At 42.0% G+C, this 16,509-nt stretch overlaps 1 protein-coding gene across 4 annotated transcripts in view; it reads right to left on the bottom strand.

The window, feature by feature from the left end:
- LOC122556264 (nipped-B-like protein) overlaps positions 1–16,509 on the bottom strand; it is a 536,293-nt gene that overhangs the window by 350,925 nt on the left and 168,859 nt on the right. For all 4 annotated transcript variants that reach the window (XM_043702895.1, XM_043702901.1, XM_043702914.1 and 1 more), the window contains one exon: positions 15,591–15,684. In XM_043702895.1, coding sequence (XP_043558830.1) covers positions 15,591–15,684 — 94 coding nt within the window. The remainder of the gene's footprint in view (positions 1–15,590; positions 15,685–16,509) is intronic.

Raw genomic sequence — 16,509 nt, 5'->3', positions numbered from 1 at the left:
GTTTATTCTCATCTACCTGTTTGGTCACCTTCTCAAAGAACTCAATAAGGTTTGTGAGGCACGACCTACCCTTCACAAAACCGTGCTGACTATCCCTAATCAAATTATTCTTTTCTAGATGATTATAAATCCTATTTCTTATAACCTTTTCCAACACTTTACCAACAGCTGAAGTAAGGCTCACTGATCTATAATTACCAGGGTTGTCTCTACTCCCCTTCTTGAACAGGGGACCCACATTTGCTATCCTCCAGTCTTCTGGCACTATTCCTGTAGACAATGACGATTTAAAGATCAAAGCCAAAGGCTCGGCAATCTCCTCCCTGGCTTCCCAGAGGATCTTACGATAAATTCCATCCGGCCCAGGGGATTTATCTATTTTGACATTTATCTTCTAGTCACTTGCCATTTTAATATGCCATCGTGTACTCATGCTCACAAATCCACTCACTGTCAGCTACAGTTTCAGCAAATTTCAATGCAAACTTTAGGAAAAGCATCTTACTTTCCACTAGCACTAATCACTGGTCAGGGACAGCAAAGTTCTACGTCAACAAGCAGCAAGCCTGTCTCCCTGAATAAAAGGTCCCCTTCATTGAAATCTTGCAATGTCTGCAACTCAACGATTCCAGGTGAACAACTGAGCCAAATATCATAAGCTGCAGAGACATATTACAGGACTGCAATTCATTTCTCATTCCTACATGCTGCAATGACAGCACACCACACTCAGTCGAGTGTGACTGACATTGATATCAACTCAGAGAAAGTGAGGACTGCAGATGCTGGAGATTAGAGTCAAGAGTGTGGTGCTGCACAGCAGATCAGGCAGCATCCGAGCAGGAGAATCGATGTTTTGGGCATAAGCCCTTTATCCTAATTTGGGGGGGAAGGGGGGGAAGAGAGAGAGCGCGGTGGAAGAGAAAGGGGAGGGAGAGGGCGAGAGCGTGCAAGGGGGTTCTGGGATTCCAAGATTTTAACCCATCAATGCTGAAGGAATGACAATTATAGTTACAGGTTGTTTTTACCGTTGTTTCTGGAGCCTAGGTCATTGTCCAGTCTTCTGTCTTTTATCATTCCTTTTTCCTTTCTAGTTTATACAATGAAATGGCTTGCTATGCCATTTCACAGGGCAGTTGAGTATTAACCACACTGCTGTGGGTGTGGAATGACATACAAGCCAGACAGTGAGTGCCTTTTTCCTCTAATGGTGATGGCTAGCATGAGGGAATATAGCTTTAAATTGAGAGGCGATAGATATCGGACAGATGAAGAGGTGATTTCTTTACTCAGGAGGAGGAGTGTGGAACGCATTGCCTGCAACAGTAGTAGACTTGCCAACTTTAAGGGCATTTAAATGGTCATTGGATAAACATGTGAAATAATGCAATAGTATAGGATAGATAGGCTTCAGATTGATTTCACAGGTTGACGTAACATCGAGGGACGAAGAGCCTATACTGCACTGTAATGTTCTATGTAGTGTAGGGGGCGATGGCCTTTCAGGAGAACATAGCACTGATATAGCCAGGTTTCTGTTACCTCGACTGGATCTACTGTAAAGAGGTGATTTAGGTCAGGAAATAAAATCAGGACATGATAGGTAGATGTAGCAACGTCAACCTAATTAGATGTAGCAACATCAACCTAATTAGCAATAATGCTATGGAGAACCTATACAATGCCAATGCTTTGTCCACACCTTCATTATTTTTATTTTATCGTTTTTAGTTTGGAGCTATGAACTGGAAGCCAAAAGTTTTTTAAAAATCATTTGTTGAGAGGCCAGGACTGTACATCAATTGCAGGTTGATTCTGGTTTAAAGCACACTATAGAAATATCAACTCAGTTGGTGCCAATAGAAAGAGAAACTAATTGTTTTTTTTTTAAAACTATTTTGTCTCAAGATTGTGACTGCCAATGCAACAGGAAGTAAGTGTAATTGTTCCCTGGGTGTGCTCCCATTATCAACTTATTGAAAGTTCAGAGAAAAGAATTTAGTCTGGAGTGAATATGACAGCCGCAGCCAGGCCTGTACACCAAAACTGTCCCTGCTATATAGCAGGGTCAATACATGGGACTATGATGTTGCAGCCATGAAAGAGACTTGGTTTGGTGGGGGGGGGGGTGGAAAGAAGAGGAGAACAGGAGTGGCTGCTCAACGTTCCTGGCTTTCGTTATTTTAGACGAGATAGAGAGGGAGATAAAAAGAGGTGGAGGAGTTGCATTACTCACCAGGGAAAATGACACAGCTGTGCTCAAAGGACATACTGGAGGGCTCAGCCACTAAGACAATATGGGCAGACCTCAACATAAGATAGGTGTAAGCTCTGTGATATGATTATACTAAAGGCCCACCAAATAACCTCGAGACGCTGACGAACAAATATAGGCAGATTATGGAAAGATGTAATAACAGAATTGTCATAGTGGATGACTAACTTCCCCAATATTGACTGGGACTCTCTTAGAGCAGGAGGCTCAGATGGGACAGAATTTGTTTAGCGCATCCATCCGAGTGGGTTTCTTGAAATAATATGTGGATAATCCAACATTAGGATGGGCCATACTGGACCTCGTATTGGCTAACATGTCTGACCGAGTGACAGACCTTTCAGTGCAGAAGTATTTTGTAAACAGTGATCACAACTCCTAAAGTCTTAAGCTAGCTATGAGTAATGATAATTCAGGACCTTGCAGGAAGGTACTGAATTGGGGGGAGAGCAAATTATGTCCATTTTAGACACAAGCTAGGGAGTGTTACCTGGAGAAGTGTTATCAGGCGAGTCCACATTTGACATCGGGGTGCTGTTTAAAGACCAGCTGTTGAGAGTTCAGGGCAGGCATGTCCGAGTAAGGAGAAGGACAAGGATGGCAAAGTAAGGGACCACTGGATAAGAAGGGAGGTTGTGAATTTAATCAAAAGGGAAAAAGCAGCAAATAAGGTTTCAGAAGCTAAAATCCGACAGCTCGTAAGGAATCTAAAGAAAGCAGGGAAGAACACAAGCAGGGAATTAGGGCAGCAAGGAGGGGCCATTAAATGGCCTTGGAAAGTAGGGTTAAAGAGAATCCAAGAAATTCTATACATACTCTAAAAACAAGAGGACAACCACGGAAAATGTAGAAGCACTCAAGAATAGAGGTGGGAATGTGTGCACGGAGGCAGAGGATGTGGGCGACATCCTAAATGAGTACCTTGTCGGTAGTCACCCAGGAGAAGGAGATGCTCTATGGAGCATGCTAATATGCTACAACATTCTGAGATCAAGAAAGTAGTAACGTTGGGTCTTGAATAGCATTAAGTTCCCAAGGCCTGATGGGATCTACCCCAGGTTATTGAGAGAGGCAAGAAAGGAGATTGTTGGGGCCTTGACCAAGATCTTTGTATCCTTGCTCGCCACTGGAACAGTCCTGAAGGACTGACAAGGAGCTAATGCTGCTCCTTGTTCAAAGGAAATAGGGATAATCCAGGAAACTATAGACTGGGGAGTCTCCCATCGGTGTTTGGGAAGCTATTGAAAAGAATTCTTATGGATAGGATTTACGCTCTTTTGCAAAAGAGTGGCCTAATTAGGGACAGTCAGTACAGCTTTGTGTATGGCAGGTCACGTCTTACTAACTTGATTGAATTTTAATATGCCTCAGCATTTGCATGCACCAGTGATCTCAGAAACCAAGATACAATCCCATGCAATTGTGTTATTAGGGCTCATGGAAACAGCTTAAGTGATCTGGTCAGTTACATCTCTTCACTCCCCCCACCCTCTGTTTGACTTATCCTTTAACTGTACCTGTTTGTCTATCTTTGTGCAAGTGGCAACTAGAATCAAAGACAACTTGATTTAAATTATACATTGATTAGATTACCTCTGTTTAATTTTACTCTGCTAAAGATACTATATTATTTAATTCTTTTGCTTAAGCTATAAAACTTAATGGTCGGTATCAGCTGTTTAGGAATCACTGGGGATCAATTTTGAGGGTGTTTGAATGTTTTAATTTTATAGTATTGAGAATACAGGGCTGGGAAGCAGTTAAGATTTGGCTGTCTCAGCATTGTAACACTATGGAATTATTTTCTGCTAAGGGCTTGTCGAGACTTGGTCACGGGATGGGAGCATCACCAGTGGGAATACATAGCTTGCTTATCCTGAATAATCTTATCTGCCTAATTGAACCACTACATTCCAGGCAGTGCAGATACATTCGCAGTATGTTAAGATTGAAGTTTCCAGATTTTAATCCAGAGAGTAAAGGAATGGTGTGATATTATTCTAAATCAAAATGTTGTGTGGCTTGGAGGTTGTGACTCCCATGGATCTACAATCCTTATCCTTCTAGGCAGTAGAGGCCATTGGTTTGGGAAGTGCAGTGAAGAGAACATGGTTAATTGCTGCAGTGCCTCTTGTAAATGATATACAGCACTGGCTTTGTGCAGTGCTGAATGGAGCACATGTTGAAAATAAGGTGCCAATAAAGTTGACTGCTTTGTATTAGACATTGTTAAGGTGCTTCAGTACTGCTTGATTTGCAGTCATTCAGGCAAGTGGCAGGCAATCCATCAGACTACGGGGGTTTGCTTTGCAGATAGTGGACAAGCATTGGGGAGCCAAGAAATGAGAGTTACTTGCTGCAAGATTCTCCACTTCAGTGGAGAAAGTGAGGTCTGCAGATGCTGGAGATCAGAGATGGAAATGTGTTGCTGGAAAAGCGCAGCAGGTCAGGCAGCATCTAGGGAACAGGAGAATCGACGTTTCGGGCATTAGCCCTTCTTCAGGAATGAGGAAAGTTGGTCCAGCAGGCTAAGATAAAAGATAGGGAGGAGGGACTTGGGGGAGGGGCGTCGGAAATGTGATAGGTGGAAAGAGGTCAAGGTGAGGGTGATAGGTCAGACTGGGGTGGGGGCGGAGAGGTCAGGAAGAAGATTGCAGGTTAGGAAGGCAGTGCTGAATTTGATGGATTTGACTGAGACAGGCTGGGGGGAGGGGAAATGAGGAAACTGGTGAAATCTCCACTTCAGTGGCCACAGTATTAACATGACTGATCCAGTTCAACCCGATCAATGGTTACTTCCAGGAGGCCAATAAGGAAATGCAAGGGAACATCAGAGGAGACAAGGGAGATGATCACTGAACTGTTAATCCAGAAACCTAAGTAATGCGAGACTCAGATTTGAATCCTGTCAAGGAGGATGGTGCAATCTCAATTCAAGAAAAATCTGGAATTAGAGTTTAATGATGACCATGAATCCACTGTTAGATAAAAACTATCTCGCTCTCTAATGCCATCCTTACCTGGTCTAGTTTCCAGGCCCACAGCAACATGGTAGACTCTGAACTGCCCAAAGGGCAATTAAAGATGGCCAATAAATGCCTCAGCCCGTGAATGAATAAACAAAACAAAGATTTTTGATGGAGGTGGAAGGCAAATGGCGAGCATGTTTCAAAGATTCTGCAGAGGGATGCAGTGGGCGTCACGGTGGCACAGTGGTTAGCACTGCTGCCTCGCAGCGCCAGAGACCCGGGTTCAATTCCCGCCTCAGGCGACTGACTGTGTGGAGTTTGCACGTTCTCCCCGTGTCTGCGTGGGTTTCCTCCGGGTGCTCCGGTTTCCTCCCACAGTCCAAAGATGTGCAGGTCAGGTGAATTGGCCATGCTAAATTGCCTGTAGTGTTAGGTAAGGGGTAAATGTAGGGGTATGGGTGGGTTGCGCTTCGGCGGGGCGGTGTGGACTTGTTGGGCCGAAGGGCCTGTTTCCACACTGTAAGTAATCTAATCTATTCTAATTAAGCAAGTGGGCAAAATCTTGACAGATGAATATAATGTGGAGAAATGTTATTTCCTATGTATGAGGCAACAACACAGCAGAACATTTCTAGTTCTCCCTTAAAAATTAAGGAGTTACAACGGAAATTAAAATGAGAAAAACAAATAAACAATCCCTGGATTATTAGCTAATGCATGCAGCAATTAACTTAGGGACAAAGAGATCAGAAAATTAATCATGTGTCTAAAAGAGCAGCAAGGAAAAAGGAGTTTCAATTCATGGAGCACAAGCATGGAGCTCAGGGAAATATGAATTCCATTTATAACTAGGACCAGTGTCTTGACCAATTGTAAAACTACGAGAAAGGATAGGACTTTAAACTAACAATAATGGTGTTTTAGAAAATAAAGTCACTCCAGGAAATATGCAAATGAATGAAATTAGACATTATTTATTTGAATGCATGAAGTGGCAAAAATAGAAGTAAATGATTTAGATCAATTTTAGAGGACGGTGGTCCAACGCTATTTGTGTGAATGGAGGAAAGTGCTCCATGGTGTACTCGTCTTTACCACCTCTGGCAGACCATTCCAGATACTCAACACCCTCTGTAGGAAACAAATCTTCTGTATTCCACCTCTCTCACCTTAAACCTAAATCGTCTAGTTTTAGGCTGTGTGAGCGTATGAGAAGGTCTATGCGAGTGTGAGAGCATGCGTGTATAGGAGTGTCTGCGTGTATAGGAGTGTCTGTAGTATAGTGTCACACTACAGGTGATCCCATTGCACTATACACAGACAAACAAACACTCCTACACACACACGCAGACCCTCTCTCCTACACACTCACACACAGACTTTTACCCCTTTATACACACATACATTCATAAACCCCCCCCCCCCCAAACACACACACACACACCCACCCTGCAATTTGTACTTGCAGAATTAAATTTTATCTTGGTCAAAAACTATGAATCCATGGAAGATTCTGTAAATCCAATTTTTAAGATTAGAATCAGTCTGACCATTGTGGCACAGATAGCCTCACAGCGAAACTCACATCTTCATTACATTATCTGGGCCAGCATGACACCAATTAATAAAGTTCACTTGAGAAAGTAACTTTTTTTATAAAAAAGTTTTGCGATTTACGTATCAAAGAACTGAAACCAACATGGTAATTCTAAAAGATGAAAGACTTAAACAATCCAGGTCTTTTTCAACATATAACTTCAGTTATATCACACTGCAAACTTTTGCTATAAATTCTGTGTCTTATAGTCTTATTCTCCACAAACACCTGATGAAGCAGCAGCACTCTAAAAGCTAAGTGCTTCGAAATAAACCTGTTGGACTAGAGCCTGGTGTTATGCGATTTTTAACTTTGTACACCCCAGTCCAACACAGACGTCTCCAAATCATGATAGAAAAAGAAGCTGCTCTCCCCTTGATGGGGAGATTAATGACCAGGGGCATCAATTTAAGTTAAAGGGCAGATGGCTTAGAGAACATAAGAAAAATAATTAGGTGACTGCTTTTGACTGGTGCAGACATGATGGACCAAAGGAGCTTCTGTCTTGTAGATCTCTAATGCTCTTTAGTGCCGGGTGTTACTCCAACCAATGGAGTTCCTGCCTCCCCTGTTCCTATTGGCTACAGAGGCCACTTAAAACCACACTCTGTCAAATATAGCTTTGATGTCAAGGGTATGCTCCCCTCACCTCGGAATTCAGCTTGTCAGCATAATTCCTTGCACTCTCAGGATTACTTAGCAATTTTGGAACCACATCAAATATTGGACATTGTTTCAAATTTTACAAGTATGGGCTGATGGAAATGCTCAGTATCTTATCTACTCTTATTTGTTCATGCAGATGGTGATTTACGGAGGTAAAATGTTAGCAACTATTATTAAAATAGTTAGAGAGCATGTAAATGGATAAGTTCAATGTATAAGAGTCAACGTGATTTGTGAAATGAAAAACTGTTTGACTGATCTACTGGAGCTCTATTTTGACGAAGTAAATCATTCTGTGAATAATGGGGAACCAGTGGATATACTGTCCTTAGGTTTCCAGAAGACAAGGTAATATTAAAGGTTATTGCAGAAAATAAAAGTTCATAGTTTTGGGTGGCAGCATACTGGCTTGAACAGCAGTTCTAGGAGGCAGCTTCACAATCTTCTCAAGGACAACTAGGGATGGGCAATAAATGCTGGTTCAAATAACAAAGTTCACATCTGCTGAATAAAAAAATAGCTTGGCTGGCTAACAGTAGTCTTTAGCTGGTTTACTGGTTGTAATGAGCAGTGTGCCACAGGAAGTGGTGCTGGGACCTAGAGGTGTTTACAATTTATATGAATAACTTGGTTGAAGGAACAGATAGCACAGTTGCCAAATATGTTAATAACACAGTAAGCTGTGAAGAGGACACAAAGACACTACCAAAGGATTATAGATAGATAAAATGAATGGCAAAAACATGACAAATTAGAAGATCGCAAATAATAAATTATGGCAGAGACACTAAAAAAACCCATTATCGAAATGGTGAGAGATTTGAGCTCAGTTCAGGGGGATCTGGATGCCCGATTGCGAGAATTGAAATAGGATAAAAGTGTAGGTACAGAAAGTTAATTAGGAAAGCGAACAGAATGTCATTTATTGAGCAGGAAATTGAATATAAAGATAAGGAGGTTATGTGTGACTTATGCAGGGCATTGATGACAGCTCATCTGGAGCACAGTTTACAGCATTGATCACCTTAGATAACGTAACTGCACTGGAAGCAGTTCAGAGCAGACTTACCAGACTAAGACCTGGAATGAGTGGGTTCTCCTACAAGAAAAGGTTGGACAGGCTGGGTTCGAATCCATTAGAATTTAGAAGAACAAGACACAAAATGATTGTACCACACAGCTGTAGAGGGGTTTGTGGATATCGTTTGTATGGAATTTAGTAAGTCATTTGATAAAATGCCACATGGCAGATTGGTACAAACACTAAAATCACATGGGATTCGGGGTAGGCTGACTAGATGGACATAAAACTAGCTTGGTCAGAGAAGAGTGTTTTTTCAGAATGGAGACCAGCAATTAGCAGTGTCCCACTAGTAGTATATATAAATTATCTGGAGGGAAACATGGATGGTCTGATTAGTAAATTTGCAGATAACACAGATTGCTGGAGTTGCTGATAGTGCTACCGACTGTGAAAGGACACAACAGGATATAGATAGATTGGCGACTTGGGCACAGAAATGGCAGAAAAAAAGGGAAGTACAGCACAGGAACAGGCATTTTGCCCTGCAAGTCAAAATGTGAAGTGATGCATTTTGGAGGATCAAATTTAGGTATAAATTATACTGTAAATGGCAGAACCCTTAGGAACATTAGGAAAGGTTAAATAAGCTCGGACTTTTCTCTTTGGAGAGGAGGAGGAAGAGAGGGGACCTGATCGAGATATACAAGATAATGAGTGGAATAGATAGAGTCAATAGCTCGCGACTTTTCCCCAGGGCAGGATTGAACCGGTACGAGGAGTCATAATTTGAAGATATTAGGAGGAAGGTATAAAGGAGACGTCAGAGGTAGGTTCTCTACTCAGAGTTGTGAATGTATGGAATGAGTTGCCAGCTGTGGTGGTGGAAGCAGAGTCATTAGGGACATTTAAGCAATTGCTGGACATGAATATGGATAGCAATGAGTTAAGGGGTGCTCGGTTATTATATTTTACATTAGGATCAAACCTCGGCACAACATCGTGGGCCAAAGGGCCTGTTATGTGCTGTACTTTTGTATGTTCTATGAACATACAGACAGATCTGAGTTAGCAAACCATGTTGCAGCTATATAAAACCTTTGCTTGGCCACATTTGGAGTATTGTGTACAGTTTCGGTTGCCACATTACCAGAAGGATGTGGAAGCTTTGGAGAGTGCAGCGAAGGTTCATCAGGATGTTGCTGGTCTTGAAAGCATTGGTGATGAGGAAAGGTTAAAAAGATGAGGATTGTTTTCATTTTAAAGATGGCAGCTGAGAGGAGACCGAATAAGAGGTCTACAAGATTATGAGAGGTATAGACAGGGTGGATAGTCAGAGGCCTTTACCCAGAGTTGAAGTTTCAATTACAAGGGGGCACAGGTTCAAAGGGAGAGGCGGAAAGTTTGAGAGAGATGTGCGAGGGAAGGTTTTCACACAGTGTAGTAGGAGCCTAGAATGCACTACCAGAAGCAGGCATGCTTATGATATTTAAGAGGCATCTGGATGAATAGAGGGGGAATAGAGGGATACAGACCAAATAAGGGCAAAAGGTTCGTTTTTTTAGTTTAGTTAGTGCATGATGATTGGCACAGACTTGCAGGGCAAAATGCCTGTTTTGTTTCTATTTTAAGGCAAACCAAGACTAGAAGTCACTGCTTAAAAATCAAGGGCAACCAATTTAAAGAGGTGACGCGTAAAGAGGTGAGGCAAAATGTTTTCTCTCGGAGGACCAGTAGTTTTTAGAACCATGCTTCAACCCATCTTTTCAGGAAGATTGTCCTTGAATATCTTTAAAGTAGAGGTAGATTCTAAGTGAAGGGGGTGCAAGATTAGTCAAGGTAAGCCAGGATGCATATTTCAGGTTATACTCCAGTCAGCCATAATCGTACAATTCTGGAAAAGACTTGAAGAAACAAATACCTACTATTGCTACTTGAGCATACTCAAGCTTCACTAACTACGCCAGAATTTATTTGCTATCCTTAATCTTGAAAAGGTGCTGACCCTGAGCTGCCTTCTTAAACTGCACCAGTCTTTGGTGTGCAGAGAGATCCAGACTGCTTCAGGAAGGGAATTCCAAGATTTTGACCCCGCTCCACTGCAGGAATAATGATAGATTTTCAAACTTAAGGTGGTAAGTGGCTTTGAGGGGAATGTGCAGGTGGTGGTGCCCCTGTGCAACTGTTGCGTTGTTCTAGATGGTAGCTGTTGCAGATTTTAAAAATGCTGCCAAAGGACCTGGGTGAATTACTGCCATGTATCATTTAGATGGTGTGCAGATGCCAGTGTTTGACTGGGGTGGACAAAATCAGAAGTCACATGACACCAGTTTATAGTCCACCAGGTTTATATGAAATCTCAAGCTTTGGGAGCGTTGCTCCTTCATCAGGTGGAAGTGGGTCATTTGACAAAGAAGCAATGCTCTGAAAGCTTGAGATTCCAAATAAACCTGCTGGACTATAACCTGGTGTCATGTGACTTCTGACTTGATTTAGATGATTCTGCATGTCGGTGGTAAAACAAGTGAAGTTGATGGTTGGTCTGCCAATCAAGCAGGCTGAATTGTCCTGGCTAGTGTGTTATGAAGCACCACCCATCCAGGCAATTGCAGGTCATTCAAACACATTCCTGACCTGTGCCTTGTAGATGATGCATAGGCTACAGAGAGTCAGGAGGCAAATTGCTTGCTGCAGTATTCCTAGCTTCTAACCTGCTCTTGTAGCCACTCATTTTACATGGATGGTGCAGCCCAAATTTTCAGAGAAGGGAATTCAGTGTTGGTAATGTAACAAATGCCAAAGAGTCAATGTTTAGATTATCTTGCCAAGAATGGCCATTGCTTGGTCAGAGTAGTGCAAAGGTTATTTGCCATTCATTAACCAAAATCTAGATGCCATTCCAGTCTGACTGCATTTTGACACAAAGTTTCAACGTCTAAGGAGTCACGAATGGAACTGAACATCCGAGAACATTCTCATTTCTAATTTCATAAGGAAGGAAAGGTCATTAAATGAAACAGCTGAAGATGGTTAGGCCTAGGTCACTACTCTGGGGATCTCTTACAGAGATACCCTGGGGTTGAGCTGATCGAAAAATCTAAGGGATATCCAATAGGTTCTGAGAGTCCACCCAACAGATTTGGCATTCAGATTATCACTCCGAGTGATGGCAAAAATCACTCTTTGGCTTAACGGCAGCATTTGGTCAGTGGCTTTACACCGCAATACACAGTCCTTTAGTACAACCTGCACTCTGCAGACCTTGTAAGATTAATGCACATATACACAAATTAAGTGGACTGTTTCTTGCTTACTCACTGCACAGCAAGTTCTGAACTGCTGGGTAGCCATGCGACCACGCAGCTCAGAAGGAACCTTCTTCTTGGGCTCAGTGCAATGGTTTCATTCAACTTTGAAAATAAATGTAACAGATGGAAATTAATTGCTCAGCTAACAATGGACTACCTCATGCAAAATAAGTTTTATCAACATGATGCTGCAAACATAGAATATAGAGCAGAACAGGCCCTTCGGCCCTCGATGTTGCACCGACATGTGAACTAATCTAAGCCCATCGCCCTGCACCATCCCATCAGCCATATTCTTATCCAAGGACTGTTTAATGCCCCTAAAGTGGCTGAGTTAACAGGGCATTCCGCACCGTTGCCAGTCTGAGTGAAGAACCTGCCTCTGACATCAGTCTTAAACCTATCACTCCTCAGTTTGCAACTATTCCCCCTCATACAAGATGTAATCATCACAGGAAAAAGACTTTCACTGTCTACCCTATCTAATCCTTTGATCATCTTGTATGTCTCTATTAAATCCCCTCTTAGCCACCTTCTTTCCAATGAGAATAGAGCCAAATCCCTCAGCCTTCCCTCATAAGGCGTTCCCTCCAGACTAGGCAACATCCTGGTAAATCTGCTCTGCACCTTTTTCAATGCTTCTACATCCTTCCAATAATGGGGCAACCAAAACTGTACACAATACTCCAAGTAAGACCGGACTAGCGTTTCGTACAGTTGCAGCATGAACTCACGGCTCTGGAACTCAATTCCTCTACCAATAAAAACTAAGTTAAAAATCACACAACACCAGGTTATAGTCCAACAGGTTTAATTGGAAGCACACTAGCTTTCGGAGCGACGCTCCTTCACCTGATGAAGGAGCGTCGCTCCGAAAGCTAGTGTGCTTCTAATTAAACCTGTTGGACTATAACCTGGTGTTGTATGATTTTTAACTTTGTACACCCCAGTCCAACACCGGCATCTCCGAATAATAAAAACTAACACACTGTATGCTTTCTTAACAGCACTATCAACCTGGGTGGCAACTTTCAGGGATCTATGTACATGGACACCAAGATCCCTCTGCACATCCACACTACCAAGAATCTTTATCATTGACCCAGTATTCTGCCTTCCTGTTATTCCTTCCAAAGGGAATCACCTCATATTTATCTGTATTGAACTCCATTTGCCACCTTTCAGCCCACATCTCCCTGCAACTTCCAACATTCTTCCACACTGTCCACCACTCATCCAACTTCAGTAGCATCTGCAAACTTACTAACCCATCCACCTATGCCTGGGTCCAAGGCATTTATAAAAATGACAAACAGCAATGGTCCCAAATCAGAACCTTGTGGCACACCACTACTAACTGGACTCCAGGCTGAATATTTTCCATCAACCATCACTCACTATCTTCTTACAGAAAGCCAGTTTCTAATCCAGACTGCTAAATCACCTTCAATCCCATGCCTCTGCATTTCCTCCAGTAGCCTACCACAAAGAACCTTATCAAAGGCTTTACTGAATGAAGTCCATGCACACCACTTCAACTCCCTACCCTCATTCACATGCTTGGTCACCTTCTCAAAAAACTCAATTGAGGTTTGTGAGACACGACCTGCCCTTGTCAAATCCATGTTGACTATTTCCAATCAAATTGTTGCTTGCTAGATGATTATAAATCCTATCTCTAATAACCCTTTCCAAAACTTGTCCTACAACAGATGGAAGGCTCACTGGTCTATAAATTATTTGGGTCATCTCTACTGCCCTTCTTGAACAAGGGCATAACAGTTGCAATCCTCCAGTCCTCTGGTACTAAACCTATAGACAATGACAACTCAAAGGTCAAGGCCAAAGGCTTGGCCATCTCCTTCCTAGCTTCCCATAGAATTCTCAGAAAAATCCCATCCGGCCCCGGGGACTTATCTACTTTCGCACCTTCACACCTACTTTCACATGTTCAACAAAGAGTGCCATTCTTGTTACAGTTTTGTCTTTGTGAATATTAATGTCAAATAAAATCTCATGTTCTTGAGATAACATTGTAATAAGTTTGTAAATTTAAGTCATTATCTAAATTGCTTCCATATATTAATAAATTATAATACACTAATTAAATCTAAATATATTTAAAAGCAAGCTTTACCCTAGATTGTGATCACTTAATAATGGAACAAAAATCATATAACAAATTTGACTCCACAATCAGTAGAATTAGAACAGTATAGCACAAGACCTAGATCTTGTCTATACTGACCACGATGCCATTCTAAAAGTAAACCCATCTTCCTGCACATGGTCTACATCCCTCTATTCCTTGCATGTTTGCGTGACCAAATGCTTCATCGATCCTTGAAGGTGTCAATACAAGTAGATAGGGTGGTGAAGGTATACAAGTCTTCATTAGCCAAGGCATAAAACATAGGACGGTGAAAATCTTGTTCCAACTTTATAAAGCATTTGTTAAGGTCACAGATGGAATATTTTGCCAAGCTATTGAAAGGGTGGGATTGTAGTGGAGAGGGTGCAGAAGAGATTACCAGAATGGGATGAAAAGTTTCAGTTAAGAAAAACTGGATAGGCTGAATTTGTTTTCCTTCGAGAGGAAAGGAGATTAGGGTTTATGAGTAATTTATGAGACACAGACAGTTGAGAATCTTCTCCTTATGACAATGTGTCTGAGACCAAATGGCAAGTTTAAAGTGAGGAGTAAATAGTTTAGAGGAGATCAGTGGGAACATTTTTTCACCCAGAGGGTGGTAGAAATATAGAATGTGCTCTCACAGCGGGTGGTAGAGGCAGGTACCCTTGCAACACTTAAGTGACATTTAGATGAGGACTGTACCAGATTACTATTGGCTATAGACCACAGGACGCTATCTCAGAGTGAAGGGATGACCCTTTAAAAAATGAGGAGGAATTTCTTCAGATAAGAGGGTGGAGAATCTGTGGAACTTAATGTCTCAGAAGGATGTACAGGCCAAGTCACAGTGTTTTAAGATAAAGAGATTTAGAGGGGAACAAAGAGGAGTAGGCAAGAGTGTGAACATGAGAAATTATGATTGAATGGGGGAGAAGACTCGATGGGCCAAGTGTTGATGAATCTAGTTTGGTGCTTATTGATGGCATAGATATGGTGGGCCATACGGCCTGCTTCTATGCTATATGAAGCAAAGAGGCATTGAGCAGTTTAGTCCGATACTCTCAGAAGTTTAGAAAAATGAGGGGCGATCTAATTGACATAAAAGATCCTGAAGGGGACTGAAAAAGGAGACAGAGAGGACCGAGATTCAATTCCAGCCTCTGACCGCCTGTGTGGAGTTTGCATGTTCTCCTTGTGTCTGCATGGGTTTCCTCTGGGTGCTCAGGTTTCCTTCCACAGTTGAAAGCTGTGCAGGTTAGGTGGACCAGTCATGCTAAATTGAATGTCGTGTCCAGGGATGTGCAGATTAGAGGGACCAGCCATACTCAATGAAGGGTTGCAGAGGATTCGACAGGAGGTTGCGTTTGGGTGGGATGCTCTTTGGAAGTTCAATGTGGTCTTGGGCTAAATGGCCTCTTTCTGCGGTGAGAGATTCTATGAATGGCTTAAATCTGCTCCTGTATCTTATCGTCAAAATAACTCGCAACCAATAAAGTGTTTTGATTGATTCTCATGTCTTCAAGTTCTTCAATTATATTTCTGCTTCACAATCAAGTTCAAGACCCATTACACTTCACACAGTATCCAGGATAGGTTCAGAAATATGCAACTTAAGCATACCTTTTGGAGTTCCATCACTGCTCGCAGGAGAGCACACTGCTTGCGGTGACCTTAAAGGGAAGGAAGCAGCATTTCTCAATGAAGAATCACCATCCTACAATAAGAAATAAAATATATTAGCTTAAAACATCTATACCACATAACCAGAAAAATTTACTGTATGATGAACAGACAGGTTGTAGCCAAAAACAAGACTCCAGGATGGTATGTTGCCTCCAGGGTAACAGGATCAATGATATAAGAGTCAGAGTTATATCTCACAATAAATACAGGTACATATTATTCTGAAGCAAAAGGATGAACAGCCAATAGTTGTGGTATACATAGGTACCAATAATATTGGCAACAAAAGAAATTAGGTTCTGGGCAGAACCAGAAAGGTCATCCTGGAGGTTTATTTCAAGTCCGTCAGGAAGGCTTTCAAATAAAGTGGCAGAGGTAGACTCACATTACAAGGAACAAAGTTAAAAAATCACAACACCAGGTTATAGTCCAACAGGTTTAATCGGAAGCACACTAGCTTTCGGAGCGCCGCTCCTTCATCAGGTGATAGTGGAGGACACAATTCTAAGGCACAGAATTTATAGCAAAACTTTACAGTGTGATGTAACTGAAATTATACATTGAAAAATACCTTGATTGTCTGTTGAGTCTTCATCTGTTCGAATACCATGATAGTTTCACTTCTTTCATGTGTAAATCACAAAACCCTTTTTTCTGAAAAGTTACATAGAAAAATACGGCGCAGTACAGGTCCTTTGGCTCTCGATGTTGTGCCGATCCAAGCCCACCTAACCTACACTAGCCCACTATCCTCCATCTGCCTATCCAATGCCCGTTTAAATGCCCATAAAGAGGGAGAGTCCACCACTGCTACTGGCAGGGCATTCCATGATCTCACGACTCGCTGAGTAAAGAA

This window comes from Chiloscyllium plagiosum, chromosome 2 (genome assembly GCF_004010195.1).
Source record: "Chiloscyllium plagiosum isolate BGI_BamShark_2017 chromosome 2, ASM401019v2, whole genome shotgun sequence".
NCBI classification, from domain to species: domain Eukaryota; kingdom Metazoa; phylum Chordata; class Chondrichthyes; order Orectolobiformes; family Hemiscylliidae; genus Chiloscyllium; species Chiloscyllium plagiosum.
This window is presented reverse-complemented; position numbering and strand designations above follow the sequence as displayed.